This window comes from Myotis lucifugus, unplaced genomic scaffold (assembly GCF_000147115.1).
Source record: "Myotis lucifugus unplaced genomic scaffold, Myoluc2.0 scaffold_254, whole genome shotgun sequence".
Taxonomy (NCBI): Eukaryota; Metazoa; Chordata; class Mammalia; order Chiroptera; family Vespertilionidae; genus Myotis; species Myotis lucifugus.
Window position 1 is genome coordinate 1,131,224 of NW_005871302.1, and position 21,283 is coordinate 1,152,506.

General features: G+C 43.2%; 1 protein-coding gene across 4 annotated transcripts; it reads left to right on the forward strand.

The window, feature by feature from the left end:
• Nucleotides 1-204: 204 nt before the first annotated feature.
• On the forward strand, nucleotides 205-20,163 carry CALCOCO2 (calcium binding and coiled-coil domain 2). Of its 4 annotated transcripts, XM_023762577.1 has the most exons (15): nucleotides 270-404; nucleotides 1,687-1,874; nucleotides 5,563-5,665; nucleotides 5,819-5,952; nucleotides 6,746-6,871; nucleotides 9,937-10,025; nucleotides 10,414-10,483; nucleotides 10,638-10,751; nucleotides 11,042-11,128; nucleotides 11,719-11,841; nucleotides 12,135-12,221; nucleotides 14,903-14,998; nucleotides 17,261-17,396; nucleotides 18,606-18,634; nucleotides 19,113-19,317. In XM_023762577.1, the coding sequence occupies exons 2-15, from the start codon at nucleotides 1,848-1,850 to the stop codon at nucleotides 19,287-19,289; spliced, it is 1,398 nt and encodes a 465-aa protein (XP_023618345.1). In that variant the 5' UTR covers nucleotides 270-404; nucleotides 1,687-1,847; the 3' UTR covers nucleotides 19,290-19,317. The 4 variants fall into 4 exon arrangements, with proteins under 4 accessions (XP_014319980.1, XP_023618344.1, XP_014319981.1 ...); XM_014464494.2 differs by lacking the exon at nucleotides 1,687-1,874 and having other exon boundaries at nucleotides 205-404; nucleotides 19,113-20,163; XM_023762576.1 differs by lacking the exons at nucleotides 1,687-1,874; nucleotides 11,719-11,841 and having other exon boundaries at nucleotides 205-404.
• The last annotated feature ends 1,120 nt before the right edge of the window (nucleotides 20,164-21,283 follow it).

Sequence of the window (21,283 nt, forward strand, 5' to 3'; positions counted from 1 at the left end):
GTTGAGAACCACTGTCTTACGAGAAAGGAAGCTATGAATGCAAAATGGCTCGAAGTGAAACCAAAAGCAGGTTGTATGGTTTCAGTACTAGTCAGGCTGCTTTTTGCTTTTCCTGACTTGTCTCTAACAGAATGTTCCCTGGACGAAAGCCCAGAAATCGCCACCATTTCAGACAACTCCCTCTGAGCCGTATTCTATCCCATATCTCATAACAGGACCCGGCCATGGAGGAGACAGTAGGAGACCCGCCCACATCAGCTGTCTTGCTGGACCACTGTCACTTCTCTCAGGTCGTCTTTAACAGCGTGGAGAAGTTCTATGTGCCTGGAGGGGACGTCACATGCTACTACACCCTCACCGAGCACTGCACTCCCCGTCGGAAGGATTGGATTGGAATCTTTAGGGTAAGTAGTTACTTTAGTACCAAGTGACTGGGAACTAGAGGTGAATCTTCTTTACTGTGTGTTACAAGCAGTGTGCATGTTATATCTGGCCAATGTTAAAGTCCTGAACTAAGCTCCCCAGCAGTTCCCCCTTCACACACCAACATCTGCCTTGGGACCCAAGCAAAAATAAGGTTATATTGTGGTTTCAAAGACCAAACGTACATTTTTTAAAATTATCCTGTTTTGGAGTGTTCATCTGTGACTTGACAGGGATGATTGTTCCCTTACATCATTTTTGTGACTTCCAGGGGTCCTCAAACTTTTTAAACAGGGGGCCAGTTCACTGTCCCTCAGACAGTTGGAGGGCCGGACTATAGTTTAAAAAAAAAACTATGAACAAATTCCTATGCACACTGCACATATCTTATTTTGAAGTAAAAAAACAAAACGGGAACAAATACAATATTTGTATTTGCATGTGGCCCGAGGGCCGTAGTTTGAGGACCCCTGCAGTAAGCTTTCTTTTCTTACTTAGTAGAGTGTCTAACTTGTTTTAATATGAGTATTGTAAATCTGGAAAGGATGCTGGGAAGTTGCCTGGTTTGGCATCCTGCATCTAAGTTTGTTCCTGCGTAAGTGTGTCTTTCTTCTTTGTGAAGATTTCCCAGGGGCCGAAACCGGTTTGGCTCAGTGGATAGAGCGTCGGCCTGCGGACTGAAGGGTCCCGGGTTCAATTCCGGTTAAGGGCATATACCTGGGTTGCGGGCACATCCCCAGTGGGGGATGTGCAGGAGGCAGCTGATCGATGTTTCTCTCTCATCGATGTTTCTAGTTCTCTATCCCTTTCCCTTCCTCTCTGTAAAAAATCAATAAAAATATATTTAAAAAAAAAAAAAAGATTTCCCAGGGAAGAAGGTTTATGAGCTCCCTCAGTGGCCTCTTCTAATGCCTGATCACCCTGCCAGTTCAAGTACAGAAATGGGACTTCTTTATTAGAGCCAACTTGCTCTCTATCTCGGCTTCTCCCCTCGTCTGTGTCTTTATCTGTCACACACACACACACACATCATAATGACAAACCTTCCTATTTCCAGAGACGGGAAGTAAAGGTCACATTTAAGTCATTCACACTGCCGAGTTCCAACGTCTGTGACCTTTGTTTTGACACCTCAGTATGTCATGTGCTTGTTTGCCAGTGTCGTTCATCCTGAACTCGGACATCATTCTTGACCACACGTGAAGGAGCTGGTCCTTATTTACACCCCCCACTAACTTTTCCTTAATTGTTTGAAATTCCAAGCTAATGGCTGGAGCCAGGGCAGCTGGTGTTTCGAGGCAGCGACAGACAGCCAGAGGGACACATGACGGCTCCGCAGACTGCAGGAGGCTGAAACATTAGACTAAAAGATGTCCTAACACAGAAACCTGACACACCAGAGCGTTTCCTATTTTGTAAAGAAGATGATAGTTGTTATATCCTTCCCACAGGTGAGGTAGAACTTACTACAATGGAGCTATACCTTCGTTGTCCAGTCCAGTAGTCTCTAGCCACATGTGGCTATTGAGCATTTAAAATGTGGCTAATGTGGCCCTAGCTGGTTTGGCTCAGTGGATAGAGTGCCGGCCTGCAGACTGAAGGGTCCCCGGTTCAATTCCAGTCAAGGGCACATGCCCGGGTTGCGGGCTCCATCCCCAGTAGGGGGCATGCAGGAGGCAGCCGATCAATGATTCTCTCTCATCATTGATGTTTCTATCTCTCTCTCCCTTTCCCTTCCTCTCTGAAATCAATAAAAATTTTTAAAAAGAGAGACAAAAGAAACAGCAAAAAAATAAATAAATAAAATGTGGCTAGTGTGGCCAAGTAACTGGTTATTAAATGTCATTTAACTAACTCAAAATTAAATAGCCTTGTGTGGCTACTGGCTATCATATTGGACAGTGCAGGTATCCTATATAATAAAAGGGTAATATGCAAATCGACCAAATGGCAACCAGTCACTGTGACGCACACTGACCACCAGGGGGCAGACACTCAACACAGGAGCTGCCCCCTGGTGGTCAGTGCGCTCCCACAGGGGGAGCACCGCTCAGCCACAAGTCAGGCTGATGGCTGGAGAGCACAGCAGTGGTGGCGGGATCCTCCGAGGCAGTGCTAAGGATGTCCGGCTGTGGCTCCGGGAGCAGGCCTAAGCCGTCAGTCGGACATCCCCCAAGGGCTCCCAGGCTGCTAAAGGGCACAGGCTGGGCTGAGGGGACCGCCCCCCAAGTTGTGCACCTCTAGTAGATAATAAAAAAGAGGAGGATTCAAAAAGTACTTATTAGAGTTCATAGTGTAATCTGTAACTTTTTTGTTATGTTTCTGTTCAGCTTAGACTGGTTGTATTCCCCAAGCACTTAGCAACTTCCAGTGAAGACTTGCCCATAAACCAAATGAAAGTCAAGCTTTTTAAAAAGACATGTTTAAAGACATTTTTTGAAATGCATCTGCATTTGGAATGCTTCATGCATTCCAGAGGTATTGCCATGCCTCCATAAGGAAATGGTCAATCCAAAGAAAGGCCTCTAATGTTCATGTCCATAAACCTATTTATTTGAACACCTACCCTGAAGCCTGAAAGTTTTAAGACTAATAAAGAATGCAAACTTTTTGAGAATACACAATGTGCTAGGCCTTTGATGAGGTTGTGTGTGTGTGTTCTAACTTAATCCTCATAGCACAGTAGCTCCCGAGATAAGTCATATTATCTCTCGTGCACAGATAAAACTTTCCCAAGATCTCCCAATGAGTAAAGGGTAAAGAAAATTTGTTTGACATCCAAACCTCTGCTGTGCCTCCTCTCTTCCTTTGAACAACAAATGGTAAATTAGAGAATTAAACGTCAACTCTAAACTTTTGTCCTTTTTGTCTCACTTCTAAAGCTCTCCCAGTGTTATTTCAGTGTGTTTTTTAAAATATATTTTTACGGATTTCAGAGAGAAAGGGAGAGGGAGAGAGAGATAGAAACATCAATAATGAGAAAGAATCATTGATCGGCTGTCTCCTGCACACCCCACACTGGGAATCGAGCCTGCAACCTGGGCATGTGCCCGGACTGGGAATCGAACCGTGACCTCCTGGTTCAAGGTCGACTCTCAACCACTGAGCCACACCAGTCAGGCTTTTCACTATGTTCTTAATCGTATCCCTCAAGTCCACATCACCAAGTGCTTCCTGGACCAAGTAGGCATTCATGAAATGTTTTTGAATGTGCAGTATGCTACATCTTCTCAACATAGCAAAAGCTACCACCGGTGATTGAGCTTAAAGTGAGTGGGAGTCAGCTCTCCTACCTTCAGTGTCTAGTCCTGAGCTCCATACTCTCCTTTACCTGAGCATGTAAATGCCTCCAAGGTTTCAGAGGGGAAATACCACGCCACGAGAAGCAGGCTGGGACCAGGACTACTCAGGTGGAGGAGCCAGGGACAGAAATCGCAGGTAGCTAAAAGCTGTTTTCTTGTTCCAAGGCGGCAATAATTCTTAGGCTTTTCCTGATGATATTTTGGTCACAGTACATTAAGAAACTACAGGAAGTGAATGAAGACTCCATAAAATTCCTGCTTCCTGCTCCGCCGCATACTGCAGTGGCTGTGAGATGCTTACAGCGATGGGGTGTGTATTAATGAGACACTAAAACATGCCTAGTATGTTCTGATGAGCTTTCAGTGTGGCCTTTTCAACCCTGCTCCGATTCCTTAATATAGAAAAATGGAATTTATTCTCCGTTCTTTTTCTTCCCACTGGGCTCAGGCAGGGTCAAAATATGGCAATAAATGTAATTTTGCTTCTCATTTGCCGAGTGTTCTCCCCTTGGAGACACAATGGCTCCCTTTCTATTCCCTGGTGTCCTCTTATCTTCGAGATACAATTTGAGCCATCTTGTACTCCTCTTCACATTTAGTGAGAATATTTTCCACGTAGCCAGCTGTCTGCTCTGAGGCATATTTCACAGTATCCTTCTATCTTATGACTTACTGCATTCAATACCTAGAAGAGGCCTTTATGATATCAGATTGTTATTCTTTTCAGCACCAAAAAGGCTTCATTAAGCATGCCTTAAGAAAAACACCAGCCCTAACCGGTTTGGCTCAGTGGATAGAGCGTCGGCCTGTGGACTCAAGGGTCCCAGGTTCGATTCCAGTCAAGGGCATGTACCTTGGTTGCAGGCACATCCCCAGTGGGGAGTGTGCAGGAGGCAGCTGATCGATGTTTCTCTCTCATTGATGTTTCTAACTCTCTATCCCTCTCCCTTCCTCTCTGTAAAAAATCAATAAAATATATATTTTAAATAAATAAATAAAAAGAAAAACCCCAAAGAAATGCAAACTCTATAGCCTGGACTCGGCTATGTGGTGCCTTGTCATCTAAGAAGCCGCCGCCTCCTCCATCCCCAACATGCAAATTATTCAAAAAATATATTTTTTTTAAAAACGCAGTCGTATCATTGATGTTTCTAACTCTCTATCCCTCTCCCTTCCTCTCTGTAAAAAATCAATAAAATATATATTTTAAATAAATAAATAAAAAGAAAAACCCCAAAGAAATGCAAACTCTATAGCCTGGACTCGGCTATGTGGTGCCTTGTCATCTAAGAAGCCTCCTCCTCCTCCATCCCCAACATGCAAATTATTCAAAAAATATATTTTTTAAAAAATGCAGTAGTATAACCATGTTGGTATAAGTGATAAGACTGATCTGGACACAGGAAAGGACACACTAAGGGAGAGGGCAGATCAAAAGTGCTTTCTGATGAAGTTCCAAGAACCTTTGTCAGACAATAGCAAGATCCAGGTTCACAATCCCCGAACTTCTTCCCATCACTCCCAGTTCTGTGTCTGACTTGGAGATACAGTTTTTGGAACTCTTGTCCTGGATGTTGAGTTATCAGTTTTTGTTTCCTTCTAAGACAGGTCTTTTGGACTCTGTGTGCCAGTTTTTAGTTGTATCAGACATTTTACCATATATGGTTGTCATAGGTCAAAAAACAAGATTTGATTCATGGTAAGTGGATTTTGTCCACTCATTCTGTTGTCTTTTCAACATAAATAAAAGGTAAGCACACTTTGAGAAGACAGAGCCCAAATAAGGATTTCCCCCTGAGCACTTTCAGGTGCTGAATGGAGCCTCTTGTCATTGCAGGTGGGATGGAAGACAACCCGTGAGTATTACACCTTCATGTGGGTTACTTTGCCCGCTGACCCAAACAACGTATCAACCAAACAGCAGGAAGTCCAATTCAAAGGTGAGAAAAATAGGGGGTAAAAGGTGTTGAAAACAGTAGCCAAGACTAATTTATTTCATGGATCTTGGCTTTCTGGAGCAGATAAAAGACTTCCCGATTTTTAGTTTTCTGAATAGACCTGACTTTGGATTACAAATAATATTGTGTTCTCAGCTTACTACCTGCCCAAGGATGATGAGTATTACCAGTTCTGCTATGTGGATCAGGATGGTTTGGTCCGGGGAGCAAGTATCCCTTTCCAGTTCCGCCCAGAAAACGAGGAGGACATCCTGGTGGTTACCACTCAGGTCTGTGAATAACTTACCTCTATCCCTTCCCGCCAATAAGAGTAGGAATTCTAGGATGGGGAGGGATTTGAGTCAAAAAGCCTTTAATGACTGTCTAACAGATACTATTGAGAAGAATTTGTACAATACTCACTCAGACCCACTTCAGAATGACTTAGGAACGTTAGCAAGAATCATAACAAGGGATTTCTCCTTTCTCTAAAACTAGTGTAGCTCAGTTGGCATTCAGTTATTTCCTTAATTTTTCCCACCTTCACACCTTATCACCACAGTAAATTGATACGCTCCTTTGAGGAGAGATGCACTAATTCTTCTTGGATCTCTCACTTCTACACAGAGCCTGTCACGTATGAGTATTAGATTCACTTACTTAACAGGACACCTCCTGTCCATCTAGTACAATGGTAGCACTAGGGATGCGATGTAGAATCAAAACACTGTCGGCGGCCTCAACAAGCCAAGTCCATAAGAGAGACAAGCAATACTAAGTGTTTGCGAGAAGAGTCTACATTCTTCTGTCATTCCCCCTTTTCACTTTATAGGGCCTTAATTTTGTTTCTCTTTCTTCTTGGTAGTGGCAGGCTCAGTACTGCAATGTATACAGACACACATCTTTACTGTCTTCCTTACATACTGAGGGGCTGCTCCCATTTGGGGTACAGAGATGTCACTATAGTGAGGGGGAGTCATTCATACTTTCTCTGTCCCCGGCTATGGGAATTTTCTGCTACAAGGATTTGAATATCCATTGAGCTACAAAGGGTCAAATAGTTTACAGAATGCTCTTTCATAGGGTGAGGTGGAAGAGATTGAGCAAAACAACAAGGAGCTTCGCAAAGAAAACCAGGAGCTGAAGGACAGCTGTGTCAGTCTCCAGAAGCAGAACTCAGACATGCAGGCTGAGCTCCAAAAAAAGCAGGTATGGCTGTTGGCTAACGTGACTTTGGAGTATGGAATTGGATGGTGCCCCTTAGCCAGGCCAGCACCATTTTCTGTTTTGCTTGTGACCTCACTCCCTTACACTAATATCTTTGAATAGGCATAGTGTTAAACATTTTATGTGGATCATTTTATTTAAACTTCATGGCAAACTTTTGGAATATGTACTGTTATTACCCCAACTTTATAGATGAGTTACCTAAGGCTTAGAGGAATTCAGTAATCTCTTATACAGCTAATAAGTGATGGAGCCAGGATTCAAACCCATGCAGTCTGACTACTTCTTTTCAGTGCCTGTTTAGAATCTATAATAATGAAAGTGTAATATGCAAATTGACCAAATGGCCAAACAGCGGAATTACCGTCTGCACGACCTTCCAGACGACCCAGGGCTGCGAGGGCTAAGGCAGCTACGAGGGCCAAGGCAGCTGGAGCTGCGAGGACCTACCCTTGCACAAATTTCTTGCATTGGGCCTCTAGTTAGAAATAATTTGCTTTGATGAGCTAGAACATGGATATCAAGAGAGAAGCAGTAATAAAGTAAGGTTGTGGGTTATCTAAACTCTTTGTAACTTCTTTTCAAATCAGCAGATGGTGAATGAGAGTTGATAATGCTAGAAGCTGAAGTAGAAGTTTTCTCTAAAGACTGTAAACTAGCCCAGTCAGTGTGGCTCAATGGTCGAGTGTTGATCTATGAACCAGAAGGTCACAATTTGATTCCCAGTCAGGGCACATACCCAAGATATGGGCTCGATCCCCAGAAGAGGGCGTGCAGGAGGCAGCTGATTTATGATTCTCATCATTGATGTTTCTATCTCCTTCTCCCTTCCTCTCTAAAATCAATAAAAAATATATTTTTTTTAAAAAAAAAGATATATCCATTAAAGGTGACATAGGTATAACTCACAACTCAGCTGTCAAGAACAGCATCTGGCCAGGAGCCTTACAGCCTATCTACCAGCTTCTAGCCAAGGAATCAGAGGGTCTGGGTTCTTGGATTCGCTCTCCTACATACTTGCTACTGGTTATTATAAAGATAACAAAAGCCAATATTTATTCATGAGTACCTGCTCTGTGCCTGGCACTATAATTAAGCACGTCACTTCACTTAATTCTTAAAACAGCCTCACAGCTCTGAGAGGTAAGTGACTTGCTCAATGTCAATGTCATATTTTGTGGCTTTGGAGCGAGCTGGGATTTGCACTCAGATTTTTTTTATGTTTTTGGAGACAGGATCATACAATGGTTAGGAACCTTGTCTTTGGAGTCAACAGGCTGGTTCTCCCATTTATTGTTTGATGAGCCAGAAGAAATTTCTTAACATCTCTGATGAGCCTCAGTTTCCCTCCCTGTTTTTTCACAGAGATGCTAGTACCCATGTCCATAACAGCATTTTTTGCAATGGCCAAAGGGTAAAAGCAGCCCAGGTATCCAGTGACAGCTAGATGGCTAGATGAGACGTGTCGTGACATGTACATACAATGGAATGTTGTCCAGCTTTAAAAGGAAAGGAAATTCTGATACATACTGCAACGTGGATGATCCTTGAGGACATTATGCTGGGAAAAGTGGGTCAGACACAGAGAGATGGATACCATATGATTCCACTTATATGAGGTACCTAGAGTAGTCGGCGTCATAGAGACAGAAAGTAGAATGGTGGTTGCCAGGAGCTGGGGGAGGGAGAAAGGGGGAGTTAGTGTTTAATGGGTTCAGAGCTTCAGTTCTGCAAGATGAAAAGAGTCCTGTGGGTGGATGGAGTGATAGTTGCACAACAGCGTGGATGTTCTTAATGTCACTGGACTGTGTGCTCAAAATGGTTAAGATAGTAAGTTTTATGCTATGTATATTTTACTACAATTTTTTAAAATATATTTTTATTTATTTCAGAGAGGAAGAGAGAAGTAGAGAGAGATAGAAACATCAATAATGAGAGAGAATCGTTGATTGGCTGCCTCCTGGGGATCAAGCCCACAACCTGGGCATGTGCCCTTGACCAGAATAGGACCCCAGGACCCTTCAGTCTGCAGGCCAACGCTCTATCCACTGAGCCAAACCGGCTAGGGCTTAACTACAATTTGTTAAACAGGAAAAAAAAATGACTTTTTAGAAGTCTATAAACCAGTGGTTCTCAACCTTCTGGCCCTTTAAATACAGTTCCTCATGTTGTGACCCAACCATAAAATTATTTTTGTTGCTACTTCATAACTGTAATGTTGCTACTGTTATGAATCGTAATGTAAATATCTGATATGCAGGATGGTCTTAGGCGACCCCTGTGAAAGGGTCATTCGACCGCCAAAGGGGTCGAGACCCACAGGTTGAGAACCACTGCTATAAACTAAAACGTTTCCCACCTTAGAGCTAAAAACAAATAGTTGTTATTTATACACAAGAATTGATTCAGTTCAGAAGGCATTGGGAGAAAAAAAAATGTTTAGGACAAATATGGTGGCCACTAGCCCCATGTGAAGTGTGGCAGGTTGTGATTTGCTGTAAGCCTAAAATATATTCCGGATTTTGAAGACGTTGTCTGAAAAAAGTGTAAAATTCCTTTTCTTGTTTACACATTAAAACAGTATTTTAGATATATTGGGTTAAATTTACTAGTGGTTAAATTAATTTCATGTTTCTTTTTACTCTTTTTAATGTGGCTACTAACACTTTTTAATTACATGTGTGGCTTTCTGAATTTATTGAACAGTGCATTTCTAGGAGAAAAGTAACATTATTTTATCCACTGCTGTGTCTGCAATGCCAGACAGTGTCTGGTGTGCAGTAGGCGCTTATTAAATATTTGTTTAATGAATTAATGGGCAAATATATGCTCCAGTGGAAGAGAAATTAAGGTAGATACATTTTTAATGTGGAAAGAACATATTAGGAATATTTGAATATGAGAAACCCCTTTACTCGGATATTTTATTCACTGTTATGCCATGCTATGTCTGACATGTAATACGTGCTCAATAAATATTTGTTGGCTGCCTGAGATATTAAAACTGTCTTAGAAATGGTTTGTGCCTTTGACATTTCACTCTGTAGGAGGAGCTAGAAACCTTAAAGACCATCAACAAGAAGCTGGGACAGAAGGTGGAAGAGCAGAAGGACATTTGGGAGACAGAGCTGCTACAGTGAGTGTGACCTTGCATGCGAGGAACTGCCGTCGGATAGGCACCCTTAGGGGGGTCAGATTAGATTTCCAGAATTTGTTAGACTACAGTCTTCCTATTATGACACTGAGGGTGTGGTTCTCCCCTTTGAGTCATAATCTCTTTGGTTCCAGGTTAGAGAACTTTGTGTCAGAATGGTAAGGAGAAACGACCTAAATTCACGTATTAACGTGAAGTATCGAATACCTGCACTTTGAGGTCAGGAAGGCAAAACAGGACTGAAGAAGAGACTAATGGATTTTAAAATAAATCTGGAGGCTTAGGGCCAACGCAGCCTTAAATCATGTAAGGCCTGGGGGAGCCAGCAGGCACCAGCATATATTTCACATAGTCATCTCCACCTCCGCAGACTGAAAGAACAAAACCAGAAGCTGTCCTCAGAGAATGAGAAGATGGGAGTCAGAGTGGATCAGCTTCAGGTAGGCCACGGCAAACCTTTGCCCAGCGCTCAGCCACTGAGCCACACCGGCCGGGAGGAACACACATTTCTTTATGTTTTGCACATTAAAAAGCATTGTTTCTGGTTAGCTTTCCTTCTTTATATCTTTGTTGTATTTACTACTTTTGCTTTAGGCACAGCTGTCAACTCAAGAGAAAGAAATGGAGAAGCTTGTTCAGGAAGCTCAAGATAAGACAGAGCAGTTGGAATGTCTGAAAAAGGAAAACTTTCTCAATTTAAAGGAACAGGTAGAGTCTTGGGAAAATATATAATTTTTTGTCATTGAGGAGAAAATATATCCATTGTTCTTTCTTAATCATATACCTGGATATCACTGGCTCTGGGGGAGGTCTCAGAGGAAGCCATCTGAAAGAGGTATCTCATGGCTGTTCTCAGAAACTAATAAGAGAAGGCTTGCTTCTTTCTCTGCATCCTGCTTGCTCATTAGCTGGGCAGGTCCTTCCCCAGTGCGTGCGTGCGTGCGTATGTGTGTGTGTGTGTTTTTCTAACAGTGGTCCTGAAATCTGTTTTTGTGCAGAGGAAGCACCAGCAGAAGCTAGAGAAGACAGTGGAGGAGCTGAAGCAACAAGAAGCTATTGCAACGAAGAAAGAGCAGGAGTTAACGGCATGTCTATCTCTGAATGGCTACATGGGAGGGAGCCTACAAAAAGGAAGGGATGGGGTCTACACTCAGGTGATGGACAGGATAAATAAGCAAAGAGGAGAATAGCACTTACCTCTGGACATGTTGCATTCTACCCAGAAGGATAGAGAATTTGCTATGTACAAAATGTTTAGGAGAGGTAGGTATTTTAATGTGTGATGAGTGATAAAAGAATATTGGAAGGTAAACTTTATGACAGGTTGTAGTAAATAGAGCCTTGGGCTAGGAATTCCCTTCTTTTTTAAAATATATTTTTATTGATTTCAGAGAGGAAGGGAGAAGTAGAGAGCGATAGAAACATCAATGATGAGAGAGAATCATTGAATGGCTGCCTCCTGCACACCCCACACTGGGGATCAAGTCCGCCAACCTGGGCTTGTGCCCTGACTGGGAATTGAAAAGTGACCTCCTGGTTCATAGGTCAACGCTCAGCCACTGAGCCACACCAGCCGGGAGGAACACACATTTCTTTAATTTATGCACATTGAAAAGCATTGTTCCTGGTTAGCTTTCCTTCTTTATATCTGTTGTATTTACTACTTTTGCTTTAGGCACAGCTGTCAACTCAAGAGGAAGAAATGGAGAAGCTTGTTCAGGAAGCTCTAGATAAGACAGAGCAGTTGGAATGTCTGAAAAAGGAAAATGGCCAGCTCTTTCTCAATTTAAAGGAACAGGTAGAGTCTTGGGAAAATATATAATTTTTTTGTCATTGAGGAGAAAATATATACATTGTTCTTTCTTTATCATATACCTGGATATCACTGGCTCTGGGGGAGGTCTCAGAGGAAGCCATCTGAAAGAGGTATCTCATGGCTGTTCTCAGAAACTAATAAGGGAAGGCTTGCTTCTTTCTCTGCATCCTGCTTGCTCATTAGCTGGGCAGGCCCTTCCCCAGTGCGTGCGTGCGTGCGTGTGTGTGTGTGTGTGTGTGTGTGTGCGCATGTGTTTCTAACAGTGGTCCTGAAATCGGAAGCACCAGCAGAAGCTAGAGAAGACAGTGGAGGAGCTGAAGAAACAAGAAGCTATTGCAACGAAGAAACAGCAGGAGTTAACGGCATGTCTATCTTTGAATGGCTACATGGGAGGGAGCCTACAAAAAGGAAGGGATAGGGTCTACACTCAGGTGATGGACAGGATAAATAAGCAAAGAGGAAAATAGCATTTACCTCTGGACATGTTGCATTCTACCCAGAAGGATAGAGAATTTGCTATGTACAAAATTTTTAGGAGAGGTAGGTATTTTAATGTGTGATGAGTGATAAAAGAATATTGGAAGGTAAACTTTATGACAGGTTGTAGTAAATAGAGCCTTGGGCTAGGAATTCCCTTCTTTTCTTTTTTAAAATATATTTTTATTGATTTCAGAGAGGAAGGGAGAGGTAGAGAGTGTTAGAAACATCAATGATGAGAGAGAATCATTGAATTGGCTGCCTCCTGCACACCCCGCACTGGGGATCCAGTCCACCAACCTGGACTTGTGCCTTGACTGCGAATTGAAAAGTGACCTCCTGGTTCATAGGTCAACGCTCAACCACTGAGCCATGCCAGCCGGGCAGGAATTCCCTTCTTAAAGAGCTATTGTGCAGGCAGGCAAATGATTATAAAGTTGAGCTCTATGATTGGAAAATATTACAGCAGTCAAAAATTTCCTTACAATTGATATAATATTGTCAGTTGTCGTCATTATAAATTATTCTGAGCTATAGTAAAATGGTAATGCTAGCCTAATTGACTAATAATTTTCTATAATATATTATTGGAAAAGAGGCCTCATGATGATGACAGGTGCCTAGGAGCCCCATTTTCTGAATTGATGTAAGAACATGAGAAATCCTGATGTCTGGAGCCTATCCAACTACTGGGATTATAACTCATTATATATGTATCATTCATTCAGTCAGTGAGTCATTATCCAATCAGTTATTGAGTACCTACTACTATATAAGATACTGCATATTTTAGCCTAACAAAGAGTAGAACAAAGTTTGTAAATCACCAGTTCATAGGTTAAGTTTAGCTAACTGAAATGTTTTATTTGGCCCAGATGGTATTTTTTTAATTGAGTTAGTTACTAATACTTAAAAATGGGAATCTTTCCCATTAAAAATTGTATTTCAGCTTCCATTGAAAAATTAGAGGATCTGGACACATTGAGTCCATATCTGCAGCTGAGTAGCTGCTGCACCCTTTACTAGTAGATAGATCATGTGTTCTCCATTTGTCTGCTCTCTTCACTGTTTCATTGCATTCAACTCCTTCGTTCAGTTATATTACATATTTGGGTTTGTGACCTCTAATGTAGCAAATAAATTACTGTTTTAAATAATCTAGAGCCATCCAAAGATTTGAACCTTCTTGTGACAGCTATGGGTTTTCTCAGTTTTCATGGAATATTTTGCAATATCCAGGGGCTCCCCGGCTGATACCAATTCTTTATTCCTAAAGCTTCCAAAAGGCCCCTACCTATTAGGACTCTGTCTCTTATACTCCAGGGGCCTAGGAACAAGAAAAAAACAGTGGAAGAGCAGTTAGTACAAGAGATGGACTTGGCTAAGGGCAAAGGTAGAGGCCAGGAAAGCCTGTTTCTTAGAGAAGTACAAAGAGAGTCAATGACTCCACAAACAGATCAGGCAGCTCAGGGCTGCTGCACTGGTAGGTGACAGAGACAAGGGGCCCAGGAAGCAAGGGGTGCGAATGTTTGTGGTTCTTAGACAGGCCCAGAGGGTTGTAGACCCTTGTTAAGGAGAGAAATTTATCTTTCTGCTAAAGAGAGGAGGGATGGAGTGTGTGGCCAGAAACCAGCCTGGGAATCCCTGGAAATACAGGCCCCAGCTCAACCATGGGCCTCAGGGGGGATTTTTGTAACCATCGAGCAGATTTCTGAGCAGATTCAGAGAGCCCTTCCTTATGTCTGCTCTTTGAGGAAGTGAAGCAGGACTGGAAGAGCCAGCAGGAGCCAATGGCGATGGGAAGCCAGGGGCCCGCAGTCAGCAGTGTCACCGGGTAGCCCCCTAGTGTTACTACCTCAGGGTTGGCTAGAAGCGCACAGCAGTTTGAGCATCAGCATTCACATAAAAAATCTTAGGAAAAAACTCCACAATTAGTAGGATTAGCTTAAGTGTTTTTGTGAGGTTTGGGAATGTGGATGCGTGTAGGTAGGAGGTGGAAAGCTCTGAAGCATGCCGAGGAGTTTGGGATTCATGAAACTAGTCAAGTCAACATCAAGCCCAGCATCCCAGTGTGGGTTCCTGGTGGCCTTGAATAAATTCCTGCTCAGATTCTTTCTTCCTCGCTGTAACCTGAGTCCAGATGCCTGTTTTCACATGGGAGGGAGTCATGCCAACCTAGCCCTAAAAGCTTCGGGCTGCATTGACTGAGATGTTTATTCAAGACAAAGAGGATTGCTTCCATTGTTGGGTGGGGTTAGACAAGGCTCCATTTATCCCTAACTCTGATAAGTCAGTATTGAGGTTTTCCCCAAACTGTTTCTCTCTTTGGTCACTTATAAACCAGAAGAAACTGGCACCTGGATGCTCGCCCAGGCCTTCGGGCATTTTAAGTCACTTTTCTATTAGTTAGATCTGCTCTATAGTACCACTCCTCCCTACTCCACCCTCCCCCACCTCAGTCCCAACACTTTGTAAAGCTAGAACCTCTGTGATCTTGTTTTACCCCACCGTGGATCCAGATTATCATATATGATCCTAATCCTAATTTTTTTTTAATTATTGACAGGACGAGAACTTTGACCTGTCAAAAAGGCTGAGTGAGAACAAGATGATATGTACTGTTCTGCAGAGAGAGAAAGAGAGATTGGAAGGAGAAAATGATGTGAGTATGTAAATGAGGGTAGAAAACTCCAAGATTTTAAGGGGAAGGAGCAGGGTGAACCAGAGGTATGGTAATAAAATAAAAAGTTAAATAGCCCTGCTGGTTGCCCATCAGCCTGGGGACCCGAGGATTGTGGGTTCGATTCCCAGTCAATCCCAGGCTCGGACAGGAAGCAACCAATAGATGTGTCTCTTATGTTGATCCCTCCCTCTCTTTCTTTCTCTCTCTCTCTTTTTCTCTCTCTTTCTTTCCCCTACCCCTTCCACTCTCTAAAAAAATCAATGGGGGAGGAAAATATATCCTCAGGTGAAGATTAAAAAATAAATATAAATATAAATAATAATATATATCTATACTAATAAAAGGGTAATATGCTATTTAGAGCAGACATCTTCCGGACGTCCTTCCGGACAAAGCCACAGTGGCTGCCTGAGGCTCAGGCAAGCCTCGGATGGCACGACTGCCGCTGTGGGGGCCCAAGGCTCAGGCAATGAGGGCCGGGCCAAGGCTCAGGCAGCTGCGGCGGCCAGCACTGGCAGCAGCAGAGGCGTGATGGGGGCGTCGCCTTCCCCTGATTGGCCAGTCACCTTCTGCAGAGGGAGACCAAATTGCGGCTTACGGGGAGCGGGCCTAAGCTGTCAGTAGGACATCCCCTGAGGGCTCTCCGACTGTGAGAGGGGGCAGGCTGGGTTGAGGGGACACCCCCCCCCCCGCAGTGCACGAATTTTCGTGCACCAGGCCTCTAGTATATAAATGAAAAATAAATATAAATAAGTTAAATAAAAGAGCCCATTCTGGAACAGTGAGGGAGGCACATGCTCCTAAACAAAGTAAATTTAATCTGGTTTCCTGATCTACCACAAAGTCCTCTCTCTGTTCTATAACAAACTTGTTTGGCATGGCAGCAGTCAACCTGAAAGAAACAGCTTTGACGATGATCTGACTTAGTACTTTTGGTTTTATCTTCAGCGTGATTGTAAGTGTCGTCTTTGGAGAGTAATACCCTGTGTCACTTTTATGCTAGTGAGGAACCCCTTTCCTTCAGCACAACTTTTTCTTTTTTTCTCTGCTGCCAAACCAGGAGCAGAAGTGGTGGTCTGTACCAGTCCTGCACCCATGGTAGGCTCCTAATAAACACTGCATTCATTCATCCCTTCATCCGTTCATTCATTCATCCAACCGGTATTTTCTGCTGTGTGTTAAACACAAGTTATTATTGATTGAGTGATTGATTGATTGATTGAGGATGATCACAGCAAATGAAGTGGTTGCACTTGAAGCCATTCTCATGCCCTGACTAGCATCGAGGAGTGGGTGTCCATGCGTTCTGGCCACTCCCTCTAGGTCTACACCTCCAGCAGTTCCCGACCTCTACCCTCTGTGACCCTTCTGGGCTATGCCTCCAAGCAGTTATTTCTACTTTTGATTTTACTATTTATTCCAGGGTGTTTCCGTATTGTAAAAGCCCTTTGGGGTCTATTTCTGGCCCTGTCATTCTCAACCTCTTCATTTAGACAGATACACTGTGACTTTGAAATCCTTGTTTTCCTGGAATAGTCCAATGGGACCAGGCGGGGGTAGGGAGGGAGTGTGCACACAATTTAGCACAAGAAGGAAAAGGCCAGATATTTGGAAGCTTTGTTAAGAGCTGTAGTAAAGTCCTCTTGAGATGTTATGGAGCAGTTTACTAATTTTCTTTTTAAAGAACTTCCAATGCTCTCTGTCCCCCTTGTACCTTATTCTCTTTCTTTCTCTCTCATCCCTTCCCTCCCTCTTACCTTCTTCCCTCTCACTCTCTTGGTTGGGATATCCATTGGATGGGATAAAACATAAAGAAGGGAAAAATATATCAGATTAATATTTACATTGTGTAAGAAAATTGTTCTAGAAAGGAGACTAAAAAGAAGCATTTTGCTCTCAAAGTATAACAATTTCAGTCTTAACATAGCTCCTGCCAGCCTCATATATCCATACAACTTTTGTGCCTCCTTCAGTATGTATGTGTTTAGAGATTTTAAATTCTTTTTTACGTTAATCTAAACACAATTTGGTATGCTTTTAGATTCAGATCTTAATTCAGATCTTCAGAGCCCCGGAGGCTGCTTCCTCCCCTTCTCAAGAATCTGGTTTATCATTCCCACGGCTCTTCAGTACCACATTGTTTGTTAAGAACTACCTGCAATGGGCACCCTTTTGCCAGTTCGTTGAGGCCATTCTTTGTTGTTGTCTTTCAACATGTTGCTCTAAATCTTCTATCCTTAGCTTTTGAAGAGGGATAACCTCAGATTGATGAGTTACATGGGTCTGGAGTGTGACTCTCTGCCATTTCAAGCGCCTACTTCAGATCAAGGAGGTGCCGGACAACACCCAGGACTTGTCTTTGGAAACCCATATTTTGGTAAGACAGCTTTGCCATGGGGGCTGAGAGACCCCTGCCGCCATCCCTTCCCCCCACTCGGTTTTTGTGTGTCTGAGATGCTAATGAAGTCCAGTCTCATTGTTAAGACTTGCTGGGCAGAAGCTGAGGACCCAGTAGAAAGATTGCCAGGCGAGAGGTGTTAATTGAGAAATAAATCTGAATCTAGAAGACACAAATCAGATCACTCGCCTAGAAGCAGCAGACACAAATTGAGTCCCGTGGCTATATTCCCAACACATAAATCGGGGACCTGTCTCTGTGTAGCAGATATACACATACAGAGCTGAGGAGCCTAATTAAGATTTGGAAATGAAAGCACAAGAGGCGGGCAGTGCCACCCAGAAACGAGCATTACATCAGCCACCCGATGGCCTGACCAAGGGCAGCAGGCGTGTGCTCCACAGAGACCCCTGGGGGTGTGGATGACAGGAAGTGGGGGTGACAGCCACTCTTGTCTCTCATGGACCAGGGGTCAGGTGTCCTTACCAAACAGGGAACGTCCCTCTCTTGTCTTCAAAAGTGACCCGAGACCTCATTTTCTGGACAGTTTAAAGTGGTCAGGTTCTCAAGAGTCACAATCAGATCTTTGCAACAGGCAGGGGTACGCGTTAATTTTTCCTTTTAATAGAGCATCGGCTTGCGGACTGAAAGGTCCCAGGTTCGATTCCGGTCAAGGGCATGTACCTGGGTTGCGGGCACATCCCCAGTAGGAGATGTGCAGGAGGCGGCTGATCGATGTTTCTCTCTCATCGATGTTTCTAACTCTCTCTCTCTCTCCCTTCCTCTCTGTAAAAAATCAATAAAATATATTTTTTTAAAAAAATTTTCCTTTTAAACATTTGTAAGTACTTTATTTGAAAAACATCTACATGGATTCAGTCTTAAAATCTATTCTCAGACTGTTCCTTGTTAAATTGTTACTGTTTTTATAAAAATCTCATTTTCCACCCACTGAAACTAGATGGGGTTTTTTCTGATTATGTAACATACATGGCCTCTTCATTATTTTTTCATTTTCCCCCCCTATTGACCTCTATCAGAAGTAAATGGTTTATAAAGGAGATAGACAGTCAGAGGCAGTGGGGAGAAAGGGAAATAAGGGGGTTACAAAAAACAACTGCTAGAACGTATGTAGAGATCTGGGAGTGATATTTTCTCATTGAATGAAATCTTTTTTATGACCCTCAGGCATCCAAGAAAGTTCTGCCCCCAGCCTGGTAAGTATTTTGAATCATGAGATTGACCACATCCAATCCTTGAGAAAATGCCCCTTTCTGCTCCAGTTCATGGGAGAACCACAGGGAACCTGGGTCATGTTGATAACTCCTGAAGTCAGCTGCAGCCTGTGGAGGTGGGAGAAGGAGGCACAGTTTATCCAACACCCGGCTCAAGGTCTCCATTGTGAGCTGGGTTTAGTACAAGATCAGGAAGGAGGTGTGAAGTAGGCAGCTGGCCAAACAAGGTATGTCCCGGGCCCCTTCCGGCCGGAAGCTATTTGACTGCTTCAGCAACGTTAGGGCCTTCCAACCCTGGGGTTAGAGAAAGCCCCAGGGAGCCTCTCCAAACGTGAACTTGAGCACCTACCATGTGCCAAGCATTACGCCAGATGCTGAGGATAGAGTGGAAAATAAGATAGACGTGGCCTCCGCCACATACAGCCTACACTTTTACTGACCTCTTTGTTCTTCCTCCCAGCGCACCATCAAGAAATGTCCCACCTGCAACTCGAACCTTGCCGATGACGTTTTTGATCACATCTCGCAGCAGCAGCCCATGGAGACCCTGTCTTTGGATTGTCCGATTTGTGACAAGAGCTTCTCAGCACACGAAAAGCAAATCTTTGAAGACCATGTGTTCTGCCACACTCTCTAAGTGACCCAGCCTCCTGGATCTATACTGTACATAGATTTTATAGAGTAGAACCTATCGCTTCTACTATGAGTTATGACACAAGATCCTGCCTAACCTGAAATTATTAAGGATTTACTCAGTCCTGCTGCCCTAAAGGTAGAATCATGTCGATAATCTACAGGATAGTGTTAAGGGCTGTTACTTCCATCTGTGTGGGTTATGACCTTTTAAATCACAGAACGCTAGCTATGTCAGCCTCTCACCTATGATGCCCATTTTTCCAAGGATCTCCAGTACAAGGGCCCTGGAATAGAAGCAACCTGGCTATTCAGAACAGGTTTGACTCAAATACAAAGTGGTTCGTTTTCCAAGTTGTCCCACAGCCATTCAAGGTCAAGCCTTGAGTATATTTGTACTCAGTCTTCAGTCCTATCCTTGGGGCTGGAGATGGATGAGAAGTTGAGCATTTCTTCCTGCTCTTCTTCAGGCCTCTTTCTCCAACCAATTGCATTAGGCTGGCCAAAAATGGCCTGGCAGAGAACTCAGGCATCCCGCTGGGATACCAAAGGTTTCTCATCTTGATTTCTCAGCTCCTAATAGAAGCGCCTTATTCCGGAACCGTGGACATGAAATACTATTTCAGTCACAGAAAACCTTCTTTCTCTCTGGATACCTCTGATTGGCATTTTCTACTCTTTGATCTTTCCTACGCACATAACATTTATTGTTGTGAGTCCTTAACAGTTAGTGGGAGTTGTTAGAAACTGTATGGGTTTGCAACTTTCTAAGCCGGTGACTTTCATTATGGATAAGTCAGAATAATGAGAACTAATGTTAACCTCTTTAATACTAAAAATAAACTAGTCCTCTTTTTCAGGAACTTTGGCAATTTAAACCTTGAGTTTATAGTGTTTTATTTTTAAGCTTATGGGAAAAGCATAATCAAAAGAATTGTGGGAATTATGGACCTCACCAATAATTTCTCTTCGCCTGTCTTAACTAGTCAACAGAAGAGTTTCCTGGCAGTTATTTTGAGGTGGAAGGAAGTGAAACATTACCTTAGTTTGACAAATCTAGAACCCTGATTTCTTGCTCTAACTTTTCATGCATTTTTTTGAAAGGGGGCAGTGTGGAATTTGGTACTTGTGTGAACTAAGTTCACTTTCCTCCATCCAGACTAATTGAACTATAAGAAAGTAGTTCCATGCCCTGGCCGGTTTGGCTCAGTGGATAGAGCGTCAACCTACGGACGTAAGGATCCTGGGTTCAATCCCCTGTCACAGCTCATGCCCAGGTTGTGGAATGGATCCCCAGTAGGGGGCATGCAGGAGGCAGCTGATCCATGATTCTCATCATTGGTGTTTCTATCTCTCCCTTCCTCTCTGAAATCAATAAAAATACTAAAAAAAAAAAAAGTTTCATTTTCTCTCCCCCTAGGCACTGAACAAGTAAAAATGACTCCCAGGTAGTCAACCAGCAGGTCACTATAGAGACTTTTGCAAGAAGTTTTGAATAGTGTGAAACATGATTTCCTGGATAAGGTTGAACTAACTATAGCTGCATTCCTTCTGTTTTTATCCTGATTGGAGCTATGCTTTAGACGAACTATATTGCCCCAGTCACGGCTCTTTGCCTTTATTTCTCCGTTGATAAAATGAAGATGGAACTATACTACCACTTCTTCTGGATCATCGTTTCAGTAAAATGTCTCCTGGACTCATAAGCCTTTTGCCCTTTAAGAATCAGATGTGGCTCAGCAGTTGAGCATCGACCTATGAACCAGGAGGTCACAGTTCAATTCCCAGTCAGGGCACATGCCTGGGTTGTGGGTCAATCCCCCATGGGGGGCGTGCAGGAGGCAGCCAATCAATAATTCTCTCTCATCATTGATGTCTCTATCTCTCCCTCTCCCTTCCTAGAATCAGATGTGACATTAAGATTAATCCTAGAGCTCTGGCCAGTGTGGCTCAGTTGGTTGAACATTGTCCGTGCACTGAAAGGTTGCCAGTTCAATT